The sequence below is a fragment of the Ascaphus truei genome, chromosome 9, assembly GCF_040206685.1.
Source record: "Ascaphus truei isolate aAscTru1 chromosome 9, aAscTru1.hap1, whole genome shotgun sequence".
Classification (NCBI taxonomy): domain Eukaryota; kingdom Metazoa; phylum Chordata; class Amphibia; order Anura; family Ascaphidae; genus Ascaphus; species Ascaphus truei.
This window is the reverse complement of record NC_134491.1, coordinates 60,001-73,684: the sequence shown is the minus strand read 5'-3', so window position 1 is coordinate 73,684 and position 13,684 is coordinate 60,001. Positions and strand designations below refer to the sequence as shown.

General features: G+C 42.8%; 1 protein-coding gene across 2 annotated transcripts in view; it reads left to right on the top strand.

The window, feature by feature from the left end:
• The first annotated feature begins 4,377 nt into the window (after window positions 1–4,377).
• LOC142502339 (protein transport protein Sec23A) overlaps window positions 4,378–13,684 on the top strand; it is a 45,945-nt gene continuing 36,638 nt past the window's right edge. Inside the window, exons 1-6 of one of the 2 annotated variants that reach the window (XM_075613148.1) lie at window positions 4,378–4,525; window positions 5,054–5,289; window positions 7,389–7,446; window positions 9,761–9,847; window positions 11,735–11,971; window positions 13,410–13,489. In XM_075613148.1, coding sequence (XP_075469263.1) covers window positions 5,069–5,289; window positions 7,389–7,446; window positions 9,761–9,847; window positions 11,735–11,971; window positions 13,410–13,489 — 683 coding nt within the window. In that variant the 5' untranslated portion in view covers window positions 4,378–4,525; window positions 5,054–5,068. The remainder of the gene's footprint in view (window positions 4,526–5,053; window positions 5,290–7,388; window positions 7,447–9,760; window positions 9,848–11,734; window positions 11,972–13,409; window positions 13,490–13,684) is intronic. The other variant, XM_075613149.1, reaches the window with a different exon arrangement.

Below are 13,684 nucleotides of genomic sequence, written 5' to 3'. Positions count from 1 at the left end.
GAACAATTAAACTAAATAGTTGGGTTCATGCTGCACCTGCATGTGAGTGTGCAGAGGCGCAATGTTTGAGACAAATATTTTTGTATTTGTCGCGCTTGCCCTGGTCACGTGCGTGGTTCCGCCAATGAGGGCGAACCACTCACGTGATGTCACAGGCACCCCCCTATGCGCGCAACTAGCTGGCCAGGAATCTCCCGATCAGCATGAACGCCTGACGTCACGGCGTTCGAGCGCCAGCGTGCTCTCTTCTACCCTGGACGAAGCCTTATGATATCACTCTGCATGTTATTATATCGCTCTGCATGTTACTATATCGATCAGTATGTTATTATAGCTCTCTGCATGTTACTATATCGATCCATGTTATGAAATCGCTCTGCATGTTATTACTATATTACTCCGTCTCTTATTACTATATGGCTCTGCATGTTATTTATTGCAGCTTTCCAGAAGTGAAGAAAAGCCCCATATATTAAAACAAAATTAATTTTGCTGCCTATAACTTATTGTTTTACACCTGACGATGTGTTGAATATTTTGGATCCTGAATGCTAAACTATAATACCCACAAAAACAGGCTCTAACTACAGAATATACAGTATAGCTTTTATTACAAGTGCACTAATAACTGAGGGGAGAAGTGTGTCACCCTGAGGAAAAAGCAAAGAAAAACTATTCATGCAAGAAAACAGATAATAATAATTGGGCCAATTGAGTTTTCAAAGTCACCAGATTAAACCCCATCTTTTGTTTGCATTTGGGGAGTTCCAAATGAATGAAGAATTTTATCTTATTTGCAAAACCAGGATGCGGTATCCATTTTCATTTAGTGAGAAGTGGAAGTACTGTCCCTATTAATAACACAGATACATTTCAGAAACATGGTGAGAAGAAAACATTCCAGTTTTAATTTTCTGTACCTTATTATAAACTACATGCGTCCCATGGCTGGCAAGGAAGGGGCATAATGGAAGCCAGCTGCTTTGATAAGCATTTAAAACTCCATGAAACTGGAACGTTGCAACTCACGATAACTACAAATAATATGACTGCTAGAAATTTCAGGGCTGGCCAGTCCATTAGGCGAACCAAGGAGGTCCCCTAGGAGCGCATTAATAATAATAATAAAAAAAAATTCCTCTTTATTATTTATTTATCTTTTTTTTTAAATTATTTTTCTTTTTTTTTATCCGGTATTTTGGCGCCCTATTATGTTTATTTTCCGTCACGCTGGGGTGCGGTCGCACCCCCGATAGCTACGCCACCAGTGTCAGATATCCCATTAGGCCCGGGCCTAAGGTGGCAAAATTTTGGGGCGGCAAAAATGTCCGCCCCCATTTGCATTTGCCACGCTCTCTGGCCTATTGGACCTAATGGGAAGGTACTTATTTACCTTTCCCGGCCGCCTCTGTTCTGCGCCCCCCCTGCTTTTCCTTCAAAATGGAGCGTCAAATGACGCCGCGGACGTTACACAGTGTCTCGTTGCCATGGCAACCTAGACTGCGATGTCAAATGACGTCATGACGTCATGACGTTGCGTTATCATGGTAATGCAGCTCCGTGTGACATCACGTTGGTGACGTCCGCGGTGTTATTTGACGCTGGATTCTGAAGAAACAGGACGGCAGACACAGGAAACTGCCTAAGGGCTGCGGATTTGTAAAATCGCCGCTGTACGCCACTGTTTATTTTATTTTTGGGGTGCACATTTTAAGTTTCACCTAGGGCGCATGAAACCCTTGCGCCGGCCCTGCTGCTAGTTGTTAATAACTTTTGTTAAGTGGTGGTTGAATGGAAATCTGTGACATCTTATATATGGCTAAGTAATAATGACAAGGTGGATGGTCGGAAGAAAGATATTACACGGATTCTGAGTTCTGATCAACAGCTTCGTTAAAAACCAGATGTTCTTTTTACAGATTTCAGGTAACTACTGAAAAAAACATTGCATATTACATGATGAACAAATTGCTGAAGTTCACAATGTAATATCCATGTTCTTTTTATATATATATATATATATATATATATATATATATATATATATATATATATATATATATATACACATGTAGCGGTATCAGTATCCTTTTATTTTATATATATATATATATATATATATATACAGTATATATATATATTTATATAGCGACCTTCATGTACATAGCGCTTCACAGCAGTGAAGCAGGATAATCATACACATAACAAATAATACAAATAACTGTGGCGAAAATGGGGGTAATCAGCGCATTAATAAAGGCAGTGGGCTCGGCTGGTTACCCCTATTTCGTATTGGGGGTGAAGGGGTTAATTTTATATGCTGTTCCCATGTACCATTCTCCCCTCTATGCATTGTTGTCCCTACCTGCAGTGCTGAATAACAGGAGCCGTTCCATTAAGACTGTTAATTTAGGAACGGAGTGAGCCAGCACCCTGATTTTTGGTGTGCAGCCTCAGTGTAACCCCCCAAGAACACATATATTAAAACTATAACTTTGTCATAAGGGAAACATATATTTTTGATAAAGTGCCTTTCTGTTGCAGTTTTTAAATCGACCGGCATTATGTGTGTGGGAGGGGGAGGGGGGTAATGAAAGACCCCAGAGTCTTACAGTGTCACTTAATCAGGATGTTTCTGAGTAGTAGATCCTGTTACTCAACCTAGATATTTCACACCTTGGGACCAAACTCCAGACATTGCGTCCTCAGAAATGAGTGGTCCCTTTTTACTTAGCAGTGCTACCAAGCTGCTTACTGAGCATGCTCAGAGTTACCTGGGCTGGCTGTAGGATTTGCCCATGTGACCTGGCAGGTTCTGATAGGAGTAAGATAATTCCTTGGCAATGGGATGAGGTTAATGTAAACCCCACAGGCCCTTATCCTTAAAAAGGCCTGTACCCCTCATTCCTGTGTTGTTGTTGTTATTGCTGTTGTTACCTGATTTCTTCAAGCGGATAAGATCTAAGTACAGCGGCTACGATTCCAGAACGCAAGGGGTTAAAAACATCGCAACAAGGAAACTTGCCCTGCTTCAGGATTTCGTTAGCCCTTGGGATTCCAGAACGAACCCCAAAGAACCAGAAAATACTTTGCACTTTCACAGAAGGATTGGACTGGCTATTTATTTGGCAATTTGCAAAAGGACTGCATTTTAAAAGACCATCTTCTGGTGCTTTGCACCTTTCTGGACATTACCCCCTGTTCCTCTACCCGTAAGTGTAATTATTAAGTGTATTCTGCAGTTGTCGTGTGTTTGCCTATCAAGGGAATAAATCTCAGTTTATTTTGCTCAATTTGTTCTGCTCAATCCGGATCCACGAAATATAAATGTGTTATTAAGTGCGTCTCCCGTCACAATAACACATAATGGGAAGAAATGCTTTCAGACATAAAAGTGACATTTAGGAAAGGAGTCCCTGCCCCGAAGAGCTTACAATCTAATTGGTAAGTAGGAGGTACGTACAGAGACAGTAGAAAGGTGTTCTGGTAAGTGTGTCTGCATGGGGCCAAGGTTTATGTAAAAGGTGTATAGTATCAGCCGCGGAGATACTCAGATGCTTCGTTAAGGAAGTATGTTACATGAAAAGTTAGAGCGCGGGCACACCAGGACTAAAGAGAAATGAAAATAGTTTATTACAAATCAAAGTTTCGGACCAACACAGGAGCTGAAACGTTGATTGTTTTGTAATAAACTATTTTCATTTTTGCCACAGTGTGTTGGGGACCGTGTATTATTAGATATAGCTGTAGCATTTTTTGTTACCATTCTAGCTGAGTGATATTATAACCTCAACCCAAATGCTTGCTGTTAATTGTTGGTATATTTATCATACAGCTATTCATACCTTCTGAGGGGGCATTACCCTTACCTGTCAGGATTTATGGTTCTCTGACTCATATAGATTTATTTGTGATTTAATATTGGGCGATTTGTGTATATGTTTTAGAGTTTTAATGTGTACGTGTCACCACTGGTTATTATTGTTTTAATAAATATATTTATATATTTTTTGCATTAACCGTGAGTGCCATTTTTGGAGATTCTGTGACCCTGTCTTTGGGGTTCCCTCCCTCTCTGTGGATCTTATGCATGTTTTGTATGAAACTTGAGTCATTGTAGATGATTGACTCTCTTTTGTTAGTTTGCACAGACTATGTAATTGGACAGGACAGGAGTGTGCATGTTTGTTCATTCTGCTACGGACCAATATACCCTTCAGATAGACATATTTATTTATGCTATTAGAAAACACACACACACACACACACACACACACACACACACACACACACACACACACACACACACACACACACACACACACACACACACACACACACACACACACACACACACACACACACACACACACACACACACACACACACACACACACACACACACACACACACACACTCACTCTGACGTGGCACAGGGCGCCGCCATGTTGGTGACGTCACGCGCTGCGCTATCGGCCGGCTGAGTGTGAGAGCAACACACGGTGGAAAGGGAGCTGAGCGGACAGTGAGTGCGGGGCCGGGGGAGGGAGTGTGAGTGAGGAAAGTGTAAGTTAGGAGAGTGTACAGAGCGACAGGAGAGTGTGAGTGAGGAGAGTGAGATCGCAGGATCTGGAAAGAGAGTAGAAGAGGAGAAAGTGGGTGAGGAGAGAGGCACAGTGAGTCGTGGGATGTTTTATTTATATGCACGGTGAACCCACTCACTCGAGGGCTTTCTCGTTCATTAGAGCTGAGTCTCACTCACTAGAGGGCTTTCTCTTTCATTAGGACTTAGTCTCACTCACTAGAAGGGCTGTCTCGTTCATTAGGACTGAGTCTCACTCACTGGACAGAGACAGTGCTTTGCTAGTAGTGAGATGCGTGAGAAAGCTTTAAGACGGGAGAGGGCTGTAGAGGAAAAAGGTGGAACGATGAGACATCCTTACGTCGAGCGTAAGAGGCGAGTAGGGGTGTACGTGTGATAGTGTAATCAGGGAAAAGTGTCAGAACAAATGTGGGTTTGATAACCTTTTATTTCTGCTTGTTTCATGGGTAGCAGAAGAGAGTGACAATGACGACCTTCCCGGAGTTTATTCAGCAGAACGAGGACAGAGACGGGGTCCGGTTCAGCTGGAACGTGTGGCCGTCGAGTCGCCTGGAAGCTACGCGGATGGTGGTGCCTGTCGCTGCCCTCTTCACGCCGTTAAAAGAGAGGCCGGATCTGCCCCCTATTCAGTATGAGCCTGTACTGTGCAGCAGAACCACGTGCCGGGCTGTGCTGAATCCCTTGTGGTACGTCCGTGTAAAGCTCTGGTTGTACCAATGGCCGTCGACAAGTGTAAAGGAGTTGTAGGTTGTGAATAAGAGGCCGGTAAGGTTTGGAAGGCTCTGTACATACAATACAGTGATCAGATGTGTTGCTTAATAAGCACAGGTAAATAGGAAGCAATACTTACAGTCTAATTAGGTCAAAACGGTGTGTAATTAAGATGAAAGATAAGGGCCACAATATATTCCCAATAATGAACACGGTGGTACTGTGGGTGAGCAAAAATAAATGTGGTGGTACTGTGGATGGATGTATAAAACAAGGTAAGTAGTATTGCTGTGGGTATGAAAATAAAATAGTAGTGGTGCCTGGTAAAAAGGGATGGCCAACTCCAGTCCTCAATTGCCACCAACAGGTCAGGTTTTCAGGAAATCCCTGCTTCAGCACAGGTGGCTCAGTCATTGACTGCACCGCCTGTGCTGAAGCAGGGACTGATTGAGCCACCTGTGCTGAAGCAGGGATTTCTTGTAAACCTGACCTGTTGGTGGCTCTTGAGTACTGGCGTTGGCTACCTCTGTACCAAGCAGTGCTGAGTACCACTACTATTTTATTTTCACACCCACAGCACTAGTACTTTCTTTGTTTTATATATCCATCCACAGTACCACCGTGTTTTCTTTTTAAAGGGTCAGTCACCCCATAGGTTGCAAAGGGCTGTGCTGTGTCTAGGTTAAATGTGGCTTCATTGGATACACAGGCATTAAAAAAATCCCTTAATATTTCCATGACAAACAGCAGCTTGGGGACGGGGGAGGGTTATACAATCTTTATCTGTGTAATTAGATATGAAAGCCATCATTGGTCAAACAGATAAACACACAAAGGTGATTTTGCTTGAATTCAGCAGATCCTGAAGAAAATCACAAAACATTTTTTTACAGGATGCATATAAAGAAAACCGTTCCTTTAAGGGTGATTAGCACCACCAATAAACTGGTTATTTATAAAATTATTCTATAGGGGTTGGTGGTTCAAGGATGAGGCACAAATGTGGTAGGGTTATGCACCCTGAAATTCCTGTCACTAACGTAATCTCTAACTCGGTCCTCAACTCCAGTCCTCAAGGCCCCCCCAACCGGCCAGGTTTTTAAAGTATCCCAGCTCAATCAGTCCTTGCTTGAGCACAGGTAGGTCAATCAATCCCTGCTTCAGCACATGTGCCTCAATGAGTGTCTCTCATTGAGCCAGCTGTGCTGAAGCTGGGATATCCCAAAAACCTGATCTGTTTGGGGGGTGTGGGGCGCCTTGAGTACTAGAGTTTAGCCCCCCACCCTGCTCCAATTTGTCTGATCTTGTACACCACGGAATGCCCCTTCCTTCTGCCTAAGTGTCAGATACGTGACAGGTTGGCTGTGTGCAGTCAGAATGACGTCTGATTATTAGTAGTGCCTTTGCCGTGTGTTGTCACTTACCTGTTGCGCTTGTCCCCATGGTTTATACTTTATTTACCTTGTATTGTCATTTTGTAAAGCGCTGCATACACTGATGGCGCTATATAAATAAAATGATTCATACCACAATTTGACTTCTTGATGCTTCATAGCATGCTTGGGTTAGGCTCTTATATTAAACGGCAGTGTGTCACGTTATCACAGCTCTCCATGGTAGTATTGTATTGTATTGTATGTCTTTATTTATATAGCGCCATTAGTGTACATAGTGCTTCACAGTAGTAATACCATTACAGTAGTAATAGTTCCTTCTCTTACTGTAACGCCCTGGTGCTTTTGCTGCAAAAATATGTAATGAAGCTGTATTTTGTTTTGTAAAACACAGTCCATGTTGTTGGCGCTACAGTACATAAAAATAAAATCCTACTTGGATAGTAATGTCACAGCAGAATCATGCTTTGCAGTCTTCTGGCAGTGAAGAAGTTACATTTTTATGAATATACGGAAAACATTATGGGGAGATGTGCGGTTTATTATTTTGGGTTTTTTTTTTTTTGTTTATCAAGTCCTTTATTGCATACAGTATATTGTATAGACGCTTCATGGCGAAGTAAATACATTTTTTTTTAATGCCTTCATACTGTAGATTTATTTTTCTGTTTCTGTTTTAGCCAAGTGGATTATCGGGCGAAACTCTGGGCTTGCAACTTCTGTTACCAACGAAATCAGGTGAGCTAAATCAGGAAAATGTCGTGCATCCTGGATATCTCAGAGTTTCTGTTATAAAAGGATGTAACAAACTTGTGGATATGTCGTCTGTCTATAATTGTTCATCTATAAAATAAATAGCTGTCACCAATTGCAAAGAATCCAGGAAAAAACAAACAATGGGTTGTTCATACATTTCCTTAAAGTGTAAAAGATAAAACCGTTCATACCTGCGGGATCTGTCCCGGACCACAAACCGGCCACAAACAACTAACTTTGCAGTAACAGCAAGATCAGCGTATAGATTGACGAACCAGCATACGGAGCTAAGATGTCCTCATGCAGGAAAAATCTGAACATTAATAAATCCTATTAATCACAGGTACAAACTGGTTCAGGGACATCGCAAGAACAGAATCCTCTGTGCGTTTGGACAAGCAGGCAGTGAATTAATACGCCTTTTTAAAGTCGGTATTTAAAGATGTGCGCCATAAATAATGATTCAACATAATGAAGAAATGACACACTAAATGACCTGGATAAGGGCGTTTATATAAATAAATTAAACATACTGATCCTATCAGAAAACCTCGCTGGAACTAAAATCATATAAATAATGACATTGGCTCAGTGCTATGGTTCCTCAATCTATACGCGTTTCCCGGGCGAGCGCTTTGCACGGGACACACACTAGATTGTTACATTTGATACATGCATTATTACAGCCAGAAGATATCACAGTGCATTATGCTTTGTAACTGCACCAATCATTAATGTAAAGCAAGGGAAGGGGGGGAGAGAATGGAAAAAGCTCCCGCATCAGCTAGAAGTGATAGAACAGTAATAAGGTAATCTGAGATCCCATCCGGTGCAAAAAGGGATAAAGGGGTCATATACGAAAAACAAACAGTTTCCCTCATGAATGCACTCAGATAGACCTAGTGAAATGGTTGAAATATTATTAAAATCAATTTAATGAATAATAAAAATATGTTTATATAGAGGGGCGTGGTAAGTAGGTCCAAGACCACCCCCTAATGACATACCAAAAGAAACTTCCACATCAAGTCAGTAGGGAAGAAGACCTTAGAATACACTATACACGGCCAAATGGTATATATGCTATAGTATGTAAAGATTAGTTCCAACAGAAAAAAGTACCTACACACAGTAAAGTGGTACTATTATCTAAAAAAAACGGTAGTATAATATAGTAATAACTACCGGTACTGAGTCTAGAGGAACATAATCAGGGTAGCACAAAAATGGATACCAAAGGATGGCCAAAGTAAAGTACAAAACTAATATTATATAATGGTGTGAATATATGACAGGCGTGTAGTCACAATACAAGCACACATTGATGAATGATGATTACCCATAAACACATAATCAGCATAATCACTATATGAGGGCAATCTAGTGAGGAAAAATGACCCTAGTTAGGGCTAGCATAAAATATGTAAAATATGCATATGTAAAGCCCAGAGGCACGGTTCAATGACCGTATCCAGTTATAGCCTCTTAAACCATAAACATCATGGGCATTCATCCTTTGAAAAAGCGAGTCCTCGCGCGAAACGTACGTCAGGTGACTTTTTGACGTGACGTCACTCCGCAGCACCGGCTACACGGATACACGTGCCAGCTACATTGTTGCTGGAGCTCCTGCTTCTGTTTCTTCTACGGGCAGCAAGCATCAGCTTCACCTAAATTGAAACTAAGCTAAGTACACTGTTCCCTAGCTTCCCCTCATACAAAACAATGTTATTATGCACCTCGAGGGGGTTATCCAGGAGCACTGTAACTCCGTGTCACAGTGATAATTAATATTCATCAAGACTACTGCTGTTTGCGCGTTCCCTATACTCACTATGAGTGCTACTATATTGCAAAACACATTACCAGCATGAGGTCTTACACTTTCATATATATACATTTACTCAGTGTTTGATTGTATTGTGAGGACTATAGTATGATACTTATCACTCTCTGTATTTACTTGTTATGATCTGTGATGATCACATACACATTTACGTCTCATATATTCGTGAATGCTCATGATGTTTATGGTTTAAGAGGCTATAACTGGATACGGTCATTGAACCGTGCCTCTGGGCTTTACATATGCATATTTTTAACTTTACTATTTGAAATTATTTCAATAAAACTTTATTATTTTTCCTAGCTTTTTCCGGTCATGGTGGGCCTATTTCTGTCCTATCAACGGTATTTAACCGATAGACCACTGTGAGTCTTACTACTGCACCCCATTATTTGAAGAGCCTGTAACAGAATGGGAAATGTTTGGGAAATGTGTGTGCCTCTCTTTCAGTTTCCTCCGACCTACGCCGGTATCTCCGAACAGAATCAGCCTGCTGAGCTCCTGCCTCAGTTTTCAAGCATTGAATATGTGGTCCAGGTGAGGAGACACAGGGACAGTGTAACCCTGGCTTTTTATTCCCTGCAAGGAATGTTTTTTATGTTGCCCAGCGCACAGCTTTCATGTTATAACTTGTAGGGTGCACTACTGCCTAGCACTATGGTGTAAATCCCTGTGGTCATGCTTTCCCGTTCAGCACGATAATTGTTTTCTTTCCTTCACATAGTTTTATTGATTTTTCAAAATTGCAGTACAATAATAAAAATAAATCAGACAATTTTAAACAATAAGAATCATCACAATACTATATACACTAGTAATAAGAGCAGTGGGAATCGTGTCTTGAACAGAACCTGTAGTAGTAGTGATAATGCTAGTAATAGTAAGCAACAATAATGGCTGTTTTCTAAGACACTTGAGAACAATTTAGGTATTGTTGCAAGTAAAAAAAAAAATAATGAAACCACTTATGAGTGTAATTGGCTTCTGTAGCGAAATGTAATCACGCTTAAAGTTACTACTTTGCCTATTTACATTGTGTTAAACATAAATATGTTTCACCTTTCTCCTGGTTAGCTGAATTCAAGTGTACCAACTACTTGTGTTTATCTGTTTGGCTAATGATGACGTCATAATTACTTTGCAGACAATGGACAAACAAAGAGCAAATTACCTGAGGCTTTGAAGACTGAAGAACAGCCATATCACCACAAATAAACTAGCTATAGGGGCCTGTTCTCGTAGCTCCGAAGTGTATGGCTACGGCTTTAGTGTCGGCTCCTGCACGCGTGCATGGGTGCAAGCTGCGGTCTGTGCTTGAGCTGCAGGGGGAAAGACAAGATTGCAATGGTGGGGGGCATGGCAGGTGGCGTGGCCATGATATCACGCGGCTGTTTCGCCCTCATTGGCTGAACCGCTGCTGTGACGTGGCCAATGCTTGGCCGCTGTACCAAAAACCTTGTCTTTTGGCCATTGCTTGTGCGCACGCACAGTCGCTAACTGGGGCCTGCCCCATAGAGGGCTGTGCCTTGTGTGCGGCGCGCGCCACAACTGCCCCTGGGAACTTGGTCTATAAATCTGTATCTGAAGAGCTCTTTCCGATGGGATTGGCATGTTTTGCTATTCTGTAAGCCCTTCTCGCATGTCCAACCCGTGCAGGAAAAGGCTTTTTTAGAAGCAGTTTCACTCCGGCTCTGCCAATCTCATCGTTTGTCAAAAAAGCCTTAAACTCGCATTTTCTTACAACTGCAATTCCCGTAGTTATGCAAACCGCATTTCTTTTTCATGCCACCTCCCAGGAGAAATTAGTATTGCGCGTTACATCCAGAGCCTGAGATATGGGTTTGACGTAAAGCGCGTACAATCCGGGCGGTTTGGCTGTAAAACCGTGGGGTTTGTCACTTTTTATAGACGCAGTTTAAACCATGCGATTGCAATAAAGTAGTTTTTTTCTCACATTTCATTCTGTGACTTCTGAACAATGACAACTTCGGAACTACGAGAATAAGCCCCATAGATTGTAAAAACGCGCCAAAGCTTTTGATTGCTACGGAAATGTTAAAAGTTAAAAAAAAAAAAAAAAGTGTTTTAAAATCCCTTGAGCTCTGACCCTGACCCTGAGCTGTCTCTTGCATTATCCTCTGACCCGAGCAGTCTCTTGCATTATCCTCTGACCCCGAGCTATCTCTTTCATTATCCTCTGAGCCCGAGCTATCTCTTTCATTATCCTCTGACCCCGAGCTGTCTCTTTCATTATCCTCTGACCCCGAGCTGTCTCTTTCATTATCCTCTGACCCTGAGCTGTCTCTTTCATTATCCCCTGAGCTGTCTCTTTCATTATCCTCTGACCCTTAGCTGTCTCTTTCATTATCCTCTGACCCGAGCTGTCTCTTTCATTATCCTCTGACCCTGAGCTGTCTCTTGCAGCGAGGTCCTCAGATGCCCCTGATCTTCCTGTACGTGGTGGATACTTGCATGGAGGATGAGGACCTGCAGGCTCTGAAGGAGTCTATGCAGATGTCTCTCAGCCTGCTGCCCCCCACGGCCCTGGTGGGACTGATCACGTTCGGACGCATGGTGCAGGTGCACGAGTTGGGGTGTGAGGGCATCTCCAAGAGCTACGTGTTCCGAGGGACCAAAGACCTAACTGCAAAACAGCTCCAGGTAAAGCACAGGAGGCCCGTTCTGATACCTGGGCTCTGCATACAGCCCCCCTCCCAACACCCACCCAAGCCACCGGTGTGTGATAGGTTAATATATAACAATATGGTAAAGTCATTGCTATCCAACATTCATCTTAACACAGGGGTGGGCAGCTCCAGCCCTCAAGGCCCACCAACAGGTCAGGTTTTCAGGATATCCCTGCTTCAGCAAAGGTAGCTCAGTCAAAGACTGCTGATCCAGGGATATCCTGAAAACCTGACCAGTTAGTGGCCCTTAAGGACTGGAGTTGGCCACTCCTGTCTTAACCCCTTTTCTGCCACAGTGGCTGACTGCGCATTGCGACCCGCTGGCAACAAAGTGGTCGTAGTCGCATTGCAGCTGAATACCCAGTGTCTTGTTACAGTTGCCCCAAAACCAATCATCTTTGTTACCTGCCCTGCACACTGTACCTCCTACAGACCTTTCCTTTCCAAGTGTTAAACACACCCGTTGTATCTGCCATCCATGTCTCTGAGGTTAGCACATGGTACGGAAGGACACACAGGGCTGAATGGGGTCCTTATCTCTAGATCAAGGGGGCTCAACTCCAGTCTTCAAGCCCTCCCAACAGGTCAGGTTTTCAGGATATCCCTGCTTCAGCACAGGTGGCTCGATCAATCCCTGTTTCAGCACATGTAGCTTGATCAGTCCCTGCTCCAGCACAGGTGGCTCAATAAGAGGCTCGGCCTTCGACGGAGCCTCTGACCCATCTGTGCTGAAGCTGGGATATCCTTAAAACCTGACCTGTTGAGGAGGCTTGAGAACTGTGGTTGAGCACCCCTGCTTTAGATGGTTAAACTAGTCTGCAACAAGAACCCGGCAGGGGCCCCATTTTCCCCTGTGTATTCTTTTATCTGCCATGTGTTACAAGATTCTTGCACCTTAGATATGTCTGAGTTGAACTGTATTTTTAGGACTTGCAGCTAGACTTCCCCCTCTTTTTTTACATTTTTTATTTATCTCTGGTACATTTGACTTCCTCCGTGAGTTAACCCATGTTAATTTCAAAGCCTCTCTAAGTGGAAGAAAGCCCATAAAGATCCTTGTATTTCCTCTGGATATGCTAAACAATATCTAACAAAATGAGGTGGTAAGAAAAGTGCAAAGCATTTAAATTGGCCCTATTAATCATACCCATCATTGGCCCTTAACACCTTTGCTGCAAGAGACGCCTGCAGCACCTTGCACAGCAGCAGGGTTACCCCTCGGAAAGATTAGAAACTGATTACAATTCCAGTCACTATTGGTCATCACTCGGTTCCAGGCGCAAATTCCTGGGCTCGCGTATTCCCCATCATTAACGGCGGATGACATTTCATAAATCTGCCACGTTATAAAGCTGATATTTTACCTATGTTTTTTTTTTTTCGTTTTTAAAAGATAAAATGTTCTATTTCAGGAAATGTTGTCACTTACAAAAACACCGACCGCACAGCCGGGCCGCGGACCGCAAGTTCAGCAGCCGCCTCCTTCCAACAGGTACATTTATTAGGAGAGATACAGAGACACCAGCATGCGATCCGCGCTATCGCGTCCGAACCGGTAATACCTGCCCCTGACTTTAATAGCGCCATCGTGCTTTGACTCCCGGCCAGTACCCCGAATGAGATTTGCTTGCACTATAGATTATATAAGTGTTAGAAAGTGGGATAAATGTATTATTTCCCCTAGTAA